General features: G+C 46.2%; 1 protein-coding gene across 1 annotated transcript in view; it reads right to left on the reverse strand.

The window, feature by feature from the left end:
• WDR27 (WD repeat domain 27) overlaps positions 1-11,780 on the reverse strand; it is a 54,746-nt gene extending 42,966 nt beyond the window's left edge. Inside the window, 7 exon segments of the mRNA XM_089921689.1 lie at positions 178-563; positions 566-629; positions 2,551-2,621; positions 3,344-3,395; positions 4,465-4,576; positions 5,984-6,497; positions 11,362-11,780. Of these exon segments, the coding sequence (XP_089777815.1) occupies positions 178-563; positions 566-629; positions 2,551-2,621; positions 3,344-3,395; positions 4,465-4,576; positions 5,984-6,497; positions 11,362-11,773 (1,611 nt within the window). The 5' untranslated portion in view covers positions 11,774-11,780.
• Between the last annotated feature and the right edge of the window lie 2,204 nt (positions 11,781-13,984).

Consider the following 13,984-nt stretch of genomic DNA (forward strand, 5'->3'; position numbering starts at 1 on the left):
CTACTTTAAAAAGAAACAGCTTACAGCCATTTACCTATATATATATATATATATATATATATATATATATACATATATCACAAACTGAAAGAACACCAATCATGATAAATCTGAAGGCGAGCAGAGCAGAGACACACCTGCTGTAACAAGAAAATGAATCGACGCAGGTGCCTAGGAAAGAGAATCCACAGAGGGATTAAACAGTAAAACCAGTAGTTTCCCCAGCTCCTCCTGGGGCAGACTGGCAGACACTCGGGCACCTGGCGACGGGGACAGGCGTGGGGAGGGAGGGGTGACGAGCGGGCTCAGTGGAAAAGCCACGGACCCCTGGGCAGCCCCCGCTGTGACACTGCCAACGGGCTGGAGAGCCGCGGCCCGCTGTCCACTAAGACAGGCCTCCACCCGCCCCACCCGCCCGGGACCCTGGCTTCTCCTCCCTCTCCCTCCACCCCCTGCTGGGGAGGGGGGTCGCTGTGGGCCTGAGCCCCGTGGGCGGGTCTGCAGGGCATCACCTGGCCAGCTGCATGGCTTGGACTCCACCCCCCTGGTGCGGAAACTCTCTCTTTCCTCAGGTCAACGTGTGTCACGCAGCGATAATGGTGTCCTTCCACCAAAGCGAAGGTCCGAAGCTGGAAAAGCAAAACACGTCTAGACACGCAAGAACACGTGTAGACACAGGACTCTCACCAGGTGGTCGGATGCAAAGCAGGAAGCCAAGAAGAGTGAGCAGGGAGCCGACAGGGTGAGAGGCGGCGCCCTGGCTGCTCTCCTCTGGCCTCCAATCCTTCCCTCCCTCATGCCCCCACCCGGGGGCGTCCTCCTAACGGCACGTCGGGGGGGCAGTGCCGACTTGAGGTGCAGACACAACCCAGCGGTCACTGTCTTCTGTAAAACACTGGACCAAGCACGATGTGCTCCTGTCCCCAGCGCCACACGCCTGGTCTCTCCAGACACAGCACTGCGGACACAGCCCAGAGCTCCCAAAACCCTTGGAATCTCCTGATGAGATTGACCACGGTGTCGCTTGTTATGTTAATGAGGTGACTGCTGGAAAGCCCTCAGGTCACCTGAGGATGGGGACTGGTTGCCGGGGGAACCACCCCTGACCTCGGGGGAGGGGTGCAGGGGCTGGAGACGGACTTCAATCACCCACCGCCAAGGATCGAGTCAATCCTGCCTAAGCAATGAGCCTCCATAAAAACCCCAGAAGTACAGGCTCAGGGAGATCCAGGTGGGTGACAGCATCCCCCCTGGGGTGCGATGCCCCCACGTCCATGGGAACAGAAGCTCCTGTGCTGACGACGCCCCCAAACCTTGCCCTGGTAGCTCTTCTTCTGGCTGCTCGCCTGTATTAATCAAGCAGAGGAAGGGGCCGTGGGAACCTCTGATTTGCAGCCGAGTCAAGCAAAGTTGTGGGTGACCTGGGGACCCCACTGCCTGCGACTGGCATCTGAAGTGAGGGGCAGTCTCGTAGGACTGAGCCCTTAGCCACCTCCAGGTAGACAGTGTCAGAACTGGGTTAACTGTGGGACCCCCACTGGTGTCGTGCTGACCGGCTTCCTGGGGGACCCCCTCCCCCCGGTCTGGGGACAGAAGCATCAGAAGAGTGCGATGTGAAAGCCAAGGAGACGCACAGGAGGAAGACCTGGGTTACCTCCTCACGCGAGGTCTTTCCCAAATTATATCAACAGCCACTGTTTTTAAAAGAGAACAGTATCCATGCTTTGTGAAGTAAACCTCAATTGCTCACCTAAACTCTGGTAAATGGAATATTTATAAATGGAATATTTCCTGCCACATCAATAAACAAAGGATGTCACAGTCACCAAAGATTGCAGCCCTGCCTGCAACTTGAGCCGAGGAAACTCAGGGCTGAAAAGAAAGCTGCCATCTAGCAGCCATCAGACTGCAGCCACTCCCCTCGGCGAGCCCTGGCGAGCCCTGAGGCAACTCAGGACGTGAAAATACTGGCCCCAGGTAGCTGAGGTGCACGTCAAAGGAATGACTTCACTGAGGCCAGACTCTTGCATCTTCCCATACATAGAAAAGCGCTGGATTCCTTAACTTGAGATGCCTGGATTTCTTTATTTAACGATAGTCCTTTGATGTTCCGACTACCTGCCCTTTGCTGCCAAACTCCTACATACCCTGGCCCTCACCCTCCCAGCCCCTCGCCGGATCGGAGCAGTTCTCAGAGTTATCTGAAGTGCCATGTCCCGGGCCGCAGTCCTCATTTTGCCTCAAATAAAACTTAACTCACAGCTCTCACATTGTGCATATTTTTTTAAGTCAACAAAACTAAGTTTTTAAAAATATCAAATATCTTCAAATTTCTCAAAATATATAAAGCTGACACTAATGGTTGTACGAGATTTTACAGAGGACCGAGCTTCTCTGCAGGCGAGGCCCCGCGGGTATGAAAACCCCACCAGGCGCTGGAGGTATGGCCTCAGCAAAGGATACAAAGCAATAGTGAAACAGAGACCTTTGTGCACGTGTTCACTTAGTCATAACAACGTCTGAAAACTGGAGTTAGCCTGTGGTTCTCACCTGGCCATCCACACAGCCGGTGACCAGCTGCAGCCTTCGCTGGTTCACAAGGAGACTCGGGAGGGGAGAGGCTATTGGAGGGGGCAGGCGAGTTCTTAGCTTTAAAGGCGCCTGACAGAGTTTAAACTGGGAGCCAGCACTTTTATTGATGGTATTTCTTTTAGCCACATGTGAACTATTCCAAAGTAAGTTCTTCACCAGGAAGTAGAAACTGTAAGTGAACACAAATTTTGGAAAGTGCGTGAGTGTGGGAAGACAGTGGTCGGAGCGGCCCGGGGGGAAGCCTGGGGGGTCATCCCAGCGCCTCCATGAGTCACTAACTCCCAGAGTGAGAATATAGCACCACAAACATTAAACACGCAGCAACAACGATTCTTAAGTAAGAAACGATAAGACTACGGAATTAGTGGTGAAAACAGCAATTAAATGAATGTCTCTTTTTTAAATCGTTGCCTAGGATGTCATTTCATTTAAAACTTACTGTGAATCCACAGTGTCAAGGATTTAGAAGGAGAGTTAGGATACATGAATATTGAAAACACTGCACGTCCTAAATAAACTTTATAGATGACATCAAAATCAAGTTTATAATTGTTTTCTTAACAGTCAAATAAAGTCCCCATAGTCAATTTCAGGAAAATAATTCCAACATAATTCCAAGAAGTATGCTCTATCCCTGAGACTGATAAATGGATTCAGACCCCCTTGACTGTCACAGCTCTGGCTTACAGGTTAACATGTATTAGGTTACACATAGCCCACGGACAGAAAACAGGTAAAAGTTTTAAGTTACCTGTTAACACTGATGAGTTGTATGTTAATGATCCCATACGATGGTCCCAAACCTTTGGACAGACACACGCTTCTTTAGAAGAGGTAAAAATTTTGCCATTATTGCTATAGTTTGAACTAATACTTCTACCAAAATTACAAATTAATTTATGTGAATGGTTATCTAAAGGACAAAATAATAAGCATATAAATAATAAAACTACAGAAATACAATTAAAGATATCAGCATCATACATACAGGAAATAAACATTTCCAGAAATAACAACCTATAGGTTTGGAAGACCCAGACAAGAGAAGGTTGGAGACATTTCCAGCACTTCATCAGCACTGCCCAGGAGAGGGGACAAGGTCACTGTCACCTGTATCCTGAAGAGAAAGTACCAGTTACTAAGCAACAGGCGCACCCTCCTGTTTTCCAAACATCAGCTCTAATTCTCACACCCCTTGAGGAGACAGAGGCCATCATTTCCATTTTCCAGATAAGAGAGGTCAGGCGAGCTCGGTTAATCTGTCAGCAGCAGTTGGTAAGTAGTGAGCTGGGGTTCTGGCCCCAGCAGCCTGCTCCAGAGCTTTTGCAAGTGCGAAATTTCAAGGTGACAACAGAAGCATTTTAACAATCTCTCTCCTCTCTCGCTCTCTCTGCAGATGCCTGTTAATCACCCCCAACTTTTCTTCAGCCACAACATAGGACATCCTCACTTTGTCAGTTAGAAAATACTCACAGTGCACTGACTTGTTGGTGGATGGGAACTGAGCTTGCGTTTTGCGTTATTTCCTTCTTAAGCCTAATTTAGCTCTGAATGAATCTTCTGATGTTGGAAAGTGGCCCTGCTGCTGGGCCCCCGGGATATACTGTGGAGGTAAATTAAGGTGCTAGCTCTCCAGGGCCCTGGATTCCGGGAGAAGGAGGGTCCCGTCACTGACTCAGCCCACCTGGAATGCCAGCTCACCAGAGGGTGCCATGAGCCCCGGCTCCCCACACCCGCCCAGCAAGCAGCCAAGACATCAGGCTGAGTCCAGGACAGTCACCCCTCGGCCGTTACACGTGTGGCGGTGACCACGAACCAAAAGCACAACACAAATCGTTCACACACTACCACAGTCTAATGCCCGTCCCGTACCTCGAAGCTTCTGTCCTCGGACACCGCGATGATGACACGTGCCTGCCAAGTGCAAAGCCCGGCCGCGGTCACTGGGCCCTGGTGACCCTGCAGCTCGGCTAGGGTAGACCAGCTCTGGGGGAATTGGTGAGGGAAGACCAGGCACCGAGTGTTCTGGTAATTATTATTTTTATTAATAAGTTCTATGAATCTCACAGAAAATAGTTTCTGTTAAAATTAATTCTACTTTACATAATCCCCTGGTCCGAATTTGTAACTTCCTGTGCATAACGCTGGAAGCTAAAGTTCAGGGGCTGAGCCGAGAGGGAAGCGCCGCGGTCCTGTGGCCCCAGGAGCAGCGACTGAAGAAATGAGACTGACCAAGGCCGACACCCCCGTCACGCCCTGAAGCAGCATCTGGGGCGCCCCACCTCCCCACGGCCCACACCCCACACACGCTGCCCCGCCGCACCCGCCGCCAGGCCGGCCCTGCAGAGGCGTCCGCACTCCATGCCAGGCTTATCATTTTCTCTTCGGGAGCATCTGTCTTCCTTCAAACACTGTACGTGCTAAGTGTCCTCCTGTTCATCCTGGTTTACCTTCCCCTGACATGAAGATGGTGTTTGTTAGGTTTGGGGGGTGACCTAGTGCTAATCCAGTTAACCATCAAAAGGTGTCTGCACAAAACGTTTTAAATATTTACAGCTCAAATGCCAACGTGTCGCTGAACAAGCTCACAGCCCTGCCCTGATCCTAGGTCACCTCCACCATCTGACCTTTTGTTATGTGCGACCCTCAACTTCACAATCTGGCCCAAAATTGTTTGAAGACAGAAACGTACACTCTGCCCCGCAAACTGCCTGGCACACCTGAGGCCCCATGGCTTAACCATCAGTGAAGGTCTGGTGCGCTAACGTCCCTGCTACGCTAGGTTTTTCCGGTGGAAATGGCAAGAAAACGCCTTGCAGGCAACTAGCTTTGCTGACTGCATTCATCTGGCAAATGGAAGACAAGACACGACACCAGGCCCTGGAAGATCTGTCTCCAAGCTGCGTCTCTGGCAGAAGGTGAGTTCTGAGGAAGAAGCCGCCTGCTCTCCAGGCCTGGCGTCCGGCCAGCGCATAGAGCAACCGAAGCACAGAACCCGCAAGAGGTGGCACACCTACTTAAACTCATCCCAACTGAGAATTAAGGCAGAAGAGGCCAATTCTTGATGAAAAGCAAATTTTGCTAGAAGAGAGAAAAGCACTACGCTTTCCAGGCCTTGAAGAGACCGCTCAAGTAGGAGCCGATCAGAGAAACACAGTTTACCACACATGTGCTCAGTGAGCCCTGGTGTCCAGACTTCCTGGAAAGGTTTCCTAATTTACATAGAACAGCAGTATCTGGGTCCAGTGCTTTCCAATCGCAAGATAAAGAAATGTTTTCATTCGTTGCCCCTCACATCTTTACAAAAACAGGCCCAGTTACAAACCCTGCTGAGAAGAGGCAGGTGAGGCCCAGCACCGGGTGCCATGGGCGTCGTGCCGGGGAACTTCACGCGGTGTCGGGTCTTAGCTCAACGTCCAGTGTGAATACTTTGTTTCCAGCACACACCGCAGTAACATGATCGGTGGGACTAGGCCTTAAACACAGCACCTTTCCCAGGAGGGTGCCGAGGATGGTCCCTCGTGGAAGTCGCCCTGGAGGGGGTTGGGTCATTAGTGTAATGTCCGAGATGACCTCATGGGAGATGCTGAGAGCGTAACCCTCTATTCCAGGATTACGTGCAGAATGGCGTGAGCTTTGGTTTGATTTTGGCTCTTTGAGAGCATTAAAAACATTGAAAAGTTCTGGAAACACATGGAACACGGGCATTGTCTGTAGGGAAGACACTGCATCACGAGGATGACGGCGTGTCTTGCAGAAGGCCACGCGCACAGACTCCAGGTGAGTTGTGCATCCCATCCTCCCTCCTCCCTGCATCCGCCGCGGCTCCACACCTGGCCAGTGACCTGCTATGGCCCGCGGCAAGCAGGCAGAAGGGACACTGTGCCCATCTGAGCAGAAAGGTACTCAAGGAGACAAGACCATTCGGTCAAAAAACAAGAGAAATAAGAAATGATGGAAAACACCCACAAGTCCTTTAGACCTTGAAACCAAACCAGAACTGATCCAGGTGTCAAAACTACTAGATAAGGACATTTAAACAGTCATTATAACTTCATTTCATATGTTCAAAAGGTTAAACAGAGGCTTAGAATATATTTTTAAAAGACCCAATTCTAACTTCAAGAGATGAAAACTAAAATGAAAGATGAAAAACACACTAAGTGGGATTAAAAGCAGATTAGACATTGCAGAAAGAGAAGTAGGTAGTCTAAATAGGCCTATATCTGTTAAAGAAAATGAATCAATAATTGATAACCTTCTGAAACAGAAAGCACCAGGCCAAGATGGGCTCACTGGTAAATTCTACTAAACATTTAAGAAAGAAATCAGACCAATTCTCCAAAACGTCTTTCAGAAAATAGAAGAAAAATAAGAGGAAACACTTCAGAAGAAACAGAGGGAATACCTCCTTACTCATTCTATGAAGCCAGTATTACCTGAATACCAAAACCAGACAAAGACATGACAAGAAAAGAAAATTACAGACCAATACCTCTCATGAACAGAGATGCAAAAATCAACAAAATATTTAAAATATTAGCAAATCAAACTAAACAATGCATAAAATGAATTATAAACCATGACCAAATGGGATTTATTCCATGTATGCAAGGCTGGTTCAACATTCAAAAATCAACTAATCCACCATATCTACAGGCTAAAGAAGAAAAATCACACAAAAACATCAATAAAGGTAGAAAAAGCATTTTAAAAATCCAATAACAATTCATGATAAAAAAAAAACCTCTCAGTATACTAGTATTTAAGCATAATAAAGAATAGCTACAAAATATCAAAAGTTATCATATTTAAAGGTGAGAAACTAGAAGTTTTCCCACTAAGATCAGAAACAAGGCAAGGATGTCCCCCTCACCACTCCTTTCACCATCATACTGGAAGTCTTAGCTAATGCACTAATACAAGAAAAGAAAAGGAATAGTGTCTGAGAAGGAAGAAGTAAAACTGTCTTTGTTCACAGATGTTTCCATGATTGTCTATGTAGAAAATCCAAAAGAATGAACAAAAAATTCCTGAAACTAAGCAATTTATAGCAAGTTTGCAGGACACAAAGTTAATATATACAATTCTGTTGCTTTCCTATATACTAGCATTAAACAAGTGGACTTTGAAATTAAAAATACAATAACATTTACATTAGCAAAAATGTAATGAAATATGAAATAGGTACAAATCTAACAAAATATGCATAAGATCACCATGAGGAAAATTATAAAGCTCTGCTGAAAGAAATCAAAGAGGAACTAAATGAATGGAGAGATACTCCATGTTTGTGGACATGAAGACTCAACATTGTCAAGATGTCAGTTCTTCCCAACTTTATCTACAGATTCAATGCAATCCGAATGAAATCAACAAACTTACTCTGAAGTTTACACGCAGAGGCAAAAGACCGAGAACAGCCGCATAATACTGTAAAATAACACAGTTGGAGGACTGACCTACCTGAGTTCAAAGCTACTCCAAAGCTCCACCAATCGAGACTGAGTGATGTTGGCAAAAGAAAAGACAAACAGATCACTGGGAGAGAGCAGAGAGCCAGAAAGAGTCAACCGACCTTTAACAAAGGAGCAAAGGCAATACAGCGGAGAGCACGATACACTTCTAGAAGGTAACACAGGAGAAAACCTAGACGACTTGCGTCTGGCAACGACTTTTTAGATAAGGCACCAAAGACATGAGTCATGAAAGTAAGAATTAATAAGCTGGACTTCGTTAGCATTAAAAAATTCTGCTCTGTGAAAGACACTATCAAGAGAATAAAAAGACAAACCACAGACTGGGAGAAAATATTTACAAAAGACATAGATAATAAAGGACTGTTACGCAAAATATACAAAGACCTCTTAAGACACAACAAGAAAATAAACAACCCAATTTAAAAATGGGCCAAAGACCTTGACAGACACCCCACTAAAGAAGATACACAGATAGCAAGTAAACATATGAAACTTTTCATCAGGGAAAGTCAAATTAAAACAGCAGTAAGATACTACTATCCACTTGTTAGAATGGCTAAAATTCAGAACACTGACGACACCAAGTGCTGGCGAGGATGTGGAGCAACAAGAACGCTCGTCCTTTGCTGGAGGGAACACAGAGTGGTGTGGCCACCTTACTAGAGTTTCTTACAAAATGAAGCATACTCTCGTCATACAGCTCAGCAGTCCTGCTCTTTGGTATTCACCGAAGGAGTTGAAAATTTATGTCCACACAAAAATCTGCAGAGAAATTTATGTTTATAGCAGCTTTATTCATAATTTCCAAAACTTGAAAGCAACTAAGATGTCCTTTAGTAGGTGAATGAATAAATAAACTCTGGTCCATCCAGACAGTAGAATATGATTCAGCGCTAAAAAGGAATGAGCTATCAAGTCGTGGAAAGACATGCAGCAACCTTAACTACACATGACTAGAGAAAGGAGCCAATCCGTATGATCCCAACATACAACGTTCTGGAAAAGGCAGAACTCTGGAGACAGTACAAGATCAGTGGTTGCCAGAAGCTGGGGTAGGGAGGTGCGAACAAGCAGAGCCCAGCGGAATTTCAGGCAGTGAAAACACCCTGCGTGGTGCTAGAGTGGTGGCTACATATCATTGTACACTTGTCCAAACCCACAAAATGTACCACACAGCGGGGGAACTCTAAGGCGAACGATGGACTTCGTGTGAAAACAACGTCAATGTCGGTTCATCAACTGTAACGGATGTACCATCTGGAGGATGCTGAGCACGGGGGAAAACACGCATGTGTGGGCGCATATCACAGGGATATAGGATCTCTCTGTACTTTCCCCTCAATTTTTCCGTAAACCTAAAACTGCTCTTAAAAAATAATGGCCTCAAAATACAAAAAGCAAGTAAAAAGTAGAATCCAAAAAGAAATGTGTAGCCAAAATTCCACAGTAAGAAATATTACCAGGGATAAAGCATGTCACTTCATAATGTTAATGGAGTCACTTCACCAAGAAGACATAAAGATACTGAACATTTACGTGCTTAATAACAGAGCTTCAAAATACGTGGAGCAAAACTGATAGAAGAGAAATAGACAAATTCACCTTTAGAGTCATAGATTTCAATATGCCTCTCTCAATAACCGATAGAGCAGGTGGTCATAAATAGAAGACTTGAAGAACGCTATCAACCAACTCGATCTAACTGACATTACTAAAACAAAAGACACACAAGTATTCATAGCAACTTTCTTTATAATAGTCAAAAGTGAAAATAACCTGAACGTCCACCAACAGGAGAACGGATAAACAAATTACAGTATATCCATACAATGGAATACTACTCAATAATAAAAAAAGAACAAACTGTTGATACATGCAACAATGTAGATAAATCTCAACATAATTATTCTAAGTGGGAGAAGCCAGACAAAACGAGGAGAAGCTGCCTGATTCCACTTACATAAAACTCTAGAAAATGCACACACACCAGTACAAAGTTTATATTTAGATACATAAAGAACCCCTTCAAATCAACAGGAAAAAGACAGATAATCCAGTAGAAAACTGGCAAGAGATTGAACACATATATCACGAAAGAGAATGGCCAAATGGCCAATAAACGTGCACAAAGGAGTTAAACCTCATTAATCATCAGGGAATTGCAAATCATAACTAAGTACCACTACACCGACCCGAAGGGACAACATTAAAAGGACCAAGTGTAGGTGAGGACGTGGACCCACCATGTGAAGAAGGACAGGTTGGTACAACCACTTTGGAAATCTTAGCTTTAACTTTTAGACTAAATATATGCGTCCCTTAAGACTCAGCAATTGTACATACATGTGCGTCAAAGACACATAAAAGAATGCAGCAATCAAAACATGGAGACCAACCAAACCTCCAGTAATAATAGAATGGCTAAAGTGTGGTCTAGCCGTACAACGCAATACTGCACAGCAATGAAAACAAGCAATGTGGATCAATCTCATAAGCATAATGGCAAACCAAAGAGACCAGCAAAAAAGAATGTGTAATGTGTGACACCATTTATACAAAGTTCAAACACGAGCAAAGCTACATGCTGGAAGTGGGGCCAGAGCCACCTCCGGGGACGAGACAAGGGAGCACCAGCTGAGGCAGAGCCTGGGCAGTGGCCGCCCGGCTGTGTTCACTTTGGTATTATCACTACAATGTGCACTTAACACCTGGGACACATTTTTCTAAGTATTTTATGCTCGATAGAAAAACAAGAGAGATCAAGCCGGAGATCGGAATGTAGGGTCAACTCATCAATGCAAGTTGTGTTGAAGAAACACATAAAAACCTCTCTTAACTAAGTGGGAAAGAAATCAAAATACAGATTTCCCTTCAGCAATGAACAGCTTCCACTATTAGTAAGGTGTTTGCCAGCATAATTAAAGAAAATTTCAAAGCAAATACAGTTTGGTTTGCATGTACTGTCATCACTATTCTCCAACCCCTGAAGCCCAAAATGAAGATTAAAACTATCCCAAAACCAAAAATGTTGATAGACTTCTGCTTTTTTATTTTTTACAATAAAACCTGTTTTTAAGAGTATTAAGATAATTATATTAGTCATGAAATAACCTTTAGAAAGAAAATTGATGTCTTTAAAACCCTATCAGTTTGATGTTAAAGATTCTGCAATAAACACAATAAACTCACTTATATGTTGTATTAAAAATCTACAATTAAAATTAAAAGTTCAACTTGTCTTGATTGCGTTAAGAAGAACCTCTTCTTGATAATATTCTTACTCAAGAAGAAATTTTAAATGATTTTAAAGTATTTAAATTTATTTTTAAATAAAGTGATTCCAGTTTATTTCCTAAGTCAAAACTTAATATGCTTTGTTTTGTTAGCATTTTTCTCCTACAGCTGGTAACTGAATCCACAAAGGGCAAACTCACCCAAACAGCATCAGAGGAACAGAGCTTGACGGCAAATTTCTGTGACTTAACAAAAAACACGTATAACTTTTTAAACACCTGGTGAGGAGGTTCCTTGGTGTCCCATACACAAAGTTCGTTTCCATCTAAGGGGAAAGCACAGGACTGCCCACTGCAGGCGAGCTGAACGTGGGATGCGGACTTCTTGGAATCCACCTGGTATTTTTCCACGACTATATCACCTGCGTGGTCATCATTCATGGAGAAAATCTCTTGTGGTTATTCCATCTTCAACCTGAAACACAAAGTACATATAAGCGGACTATGGGTATGGTATTTCATGCAGAGGACAGTCTGTTGTTTACTCGTAATTACCAGTATGATCACACACACGTCACACCTGGTGACTCGTCTTCCCTCCCCACCCCCAAGAAAAAGAAAATCACTGACACCCCGGAAGTTCCCTGTCATGACTGCTCACTGCTCTCACGGGCTTTCAAGTTAAGCAGACCTCGGTTCCAGCGCCACGGCTCCCACTGAGCAGACCTTGCTTCGACGCGGAGCGCCTGCTCCCCCACTGGGAACGGAGGGAACGCCGGCCACCCTCACAGAGGCCTCGCAAGGACCAAACGATGTTCCAGCACCGGCACCAAGAAGTGCTTTCAGAGAGCCACGACCAAAATCGAAGACTGTTAGCAACGATTAAGATGCAAAGTTATATTCTACACTGATGAACAAAGTCAGTGGTGAACTACAAAACAAATCCATACCCGTTGTGCATCTGGGACTCGTTCAACTAGTTCACAACATTCTAGGTCGTTAAAGTTGGTTACCTCGGCTTATACAACCACTGGTTCACTGGCTGTGTCTTATAAAGCATCAATCAGTGACACACAGACAGAAATGAAAACAGTCTCAGACCTGTCCCACTTCACAGTCAGTAACTCCGTAACGGCTACCAGGTTATACACACGCGGCAGTAGCCCTGGGTCACCCCTGATTCCGCACCGCCTCACGGGCACCAGACACACCTGAAGCCTCAGCTACAAAGTCGTGAGCAAAGCGCCTCGCCGTCCGGCCACCAAGCGGGTTGTTTAGATTCAAAGAACCCAGCCATGTGGTCACCATGCTGGCTGTATGGACTCGGCCTGGACAGGCCTCATGGGGGAAGTGGTAGTTAACACAGAATAAGACTCTGGACAGTTGCCAGCAGAGATGGGGTGGGGCTAGGAACTGGGGGCAGCTGATGCTCCCGAGGGGAGATCCTGGGATGGTCGCTGCTCAACAGACCGCAGAGCAGGTCTCATCCTTATGCTCAGGTGACCCTGGGGAGCTAAGAACTCAGACAATCAGGGCTGCCCGTCCGGAAACACACGTCAATCTGGCCACAGTGCCGGGGGTCAGAGTTGAGAGGGGCTGGGTGGGGACGACGTGGCTAAAGCCAAGCCCAGGCCTGGGGTCTGGCCCAGAGAGCCTGGTCAGTAGCTCTGCAAGGACAACGGAAGGTCAGCCAACACCTCAGTTTCCACCCTCTCCTTCCCTTGCAGACCTTTCCTGTCCCCACATTTCTCTTAACTGCACAACCGTTTTCCTAGTTTCCAAGTTTCCAGGCACAAAGCTTGGGTGAATATTAATTCCTTCCTTTTTTTGCCCTCATATCCAATCCATGCCCAGCCCTTTCTTTCTCCGTGGGGAATTTCAGATTTGTCCCTCAAACACCCAGCGAGTGAAGGGTCACGCCAATCCTAAAAGTCCCTCAAATCTGCTGCAGAACCTGGTGGGTTACCTGCTAAAATTGCAGTGATTCTCTCTTTCGGGGGCCAGAATCCCATTAGCACAGAAGCAAAGAACACGGAAGCCGAGGGCAAGCGGGATGCTGCCGTGGGGTGTGGAGCAGAGGACGCGCTGTGTAGAGAACAGCAGGACTGGCTCTGGGCCACTGGGTCCCAGCATTTGGTTCTACTCCTTCTGTCTTGGATTCGGTGGAGTTTCCCTTCGTCTAGGCTATTCTGTTATTTCCAACCAGAGAGCCCTAAATAATGGACTATCTGATTTCATTCCAACTGTGAAAAGAAACAGCACACAATCTGAGACAGCGGGAGCGCAGGACCTCAGCGGTGGGAAGTTCACTGCCAGAGGGGACCGGCCGAGGGGCCTCAGGCCGGGGCTCCCACGCAGCACACACCCGCACGACGAGGAATGCACAGATCTAGACTCCCCAGGCCACTTCATGGAGGGTGACCCCCCAGCATACACCTCCTGGGTCAATGGGTGGGGCTGTAATCACCTCCCAGCCTGCAGGTGCAGGGGTCGCGATTTAACAAGACAAAGGAGACAAACAAAAACATGCTACCTAGGAAACTCTGTTGGAAATAACCCCAAAGAAGGCAGGAAGCACTTCCAATAGGAGGTGGATAGAAGGCCTTATTTTAGCACCTGTAAGGCCAGACACCAGGCCCAGTCAGGCCTTGTGCGCTCCCCGATCTCCCCAGGACACAC

Source organism: Delphinapterus leucas, chromosome 12 (assembly GCF_059928025.1).
Source record: "Delphinapterus leucas isolate spDelLeu-1000000601 "Yukka" chromosome 12, BTC_Dleu_Yukka2, whole genome shotgun sequence".
Classification (NCBI taxonomy): Eukaryota; Metazoa; Chordata; class Mammalia; order Artiodactyla; family Monodontidae; genus Delphinapterus; species Delphinapterus leucas.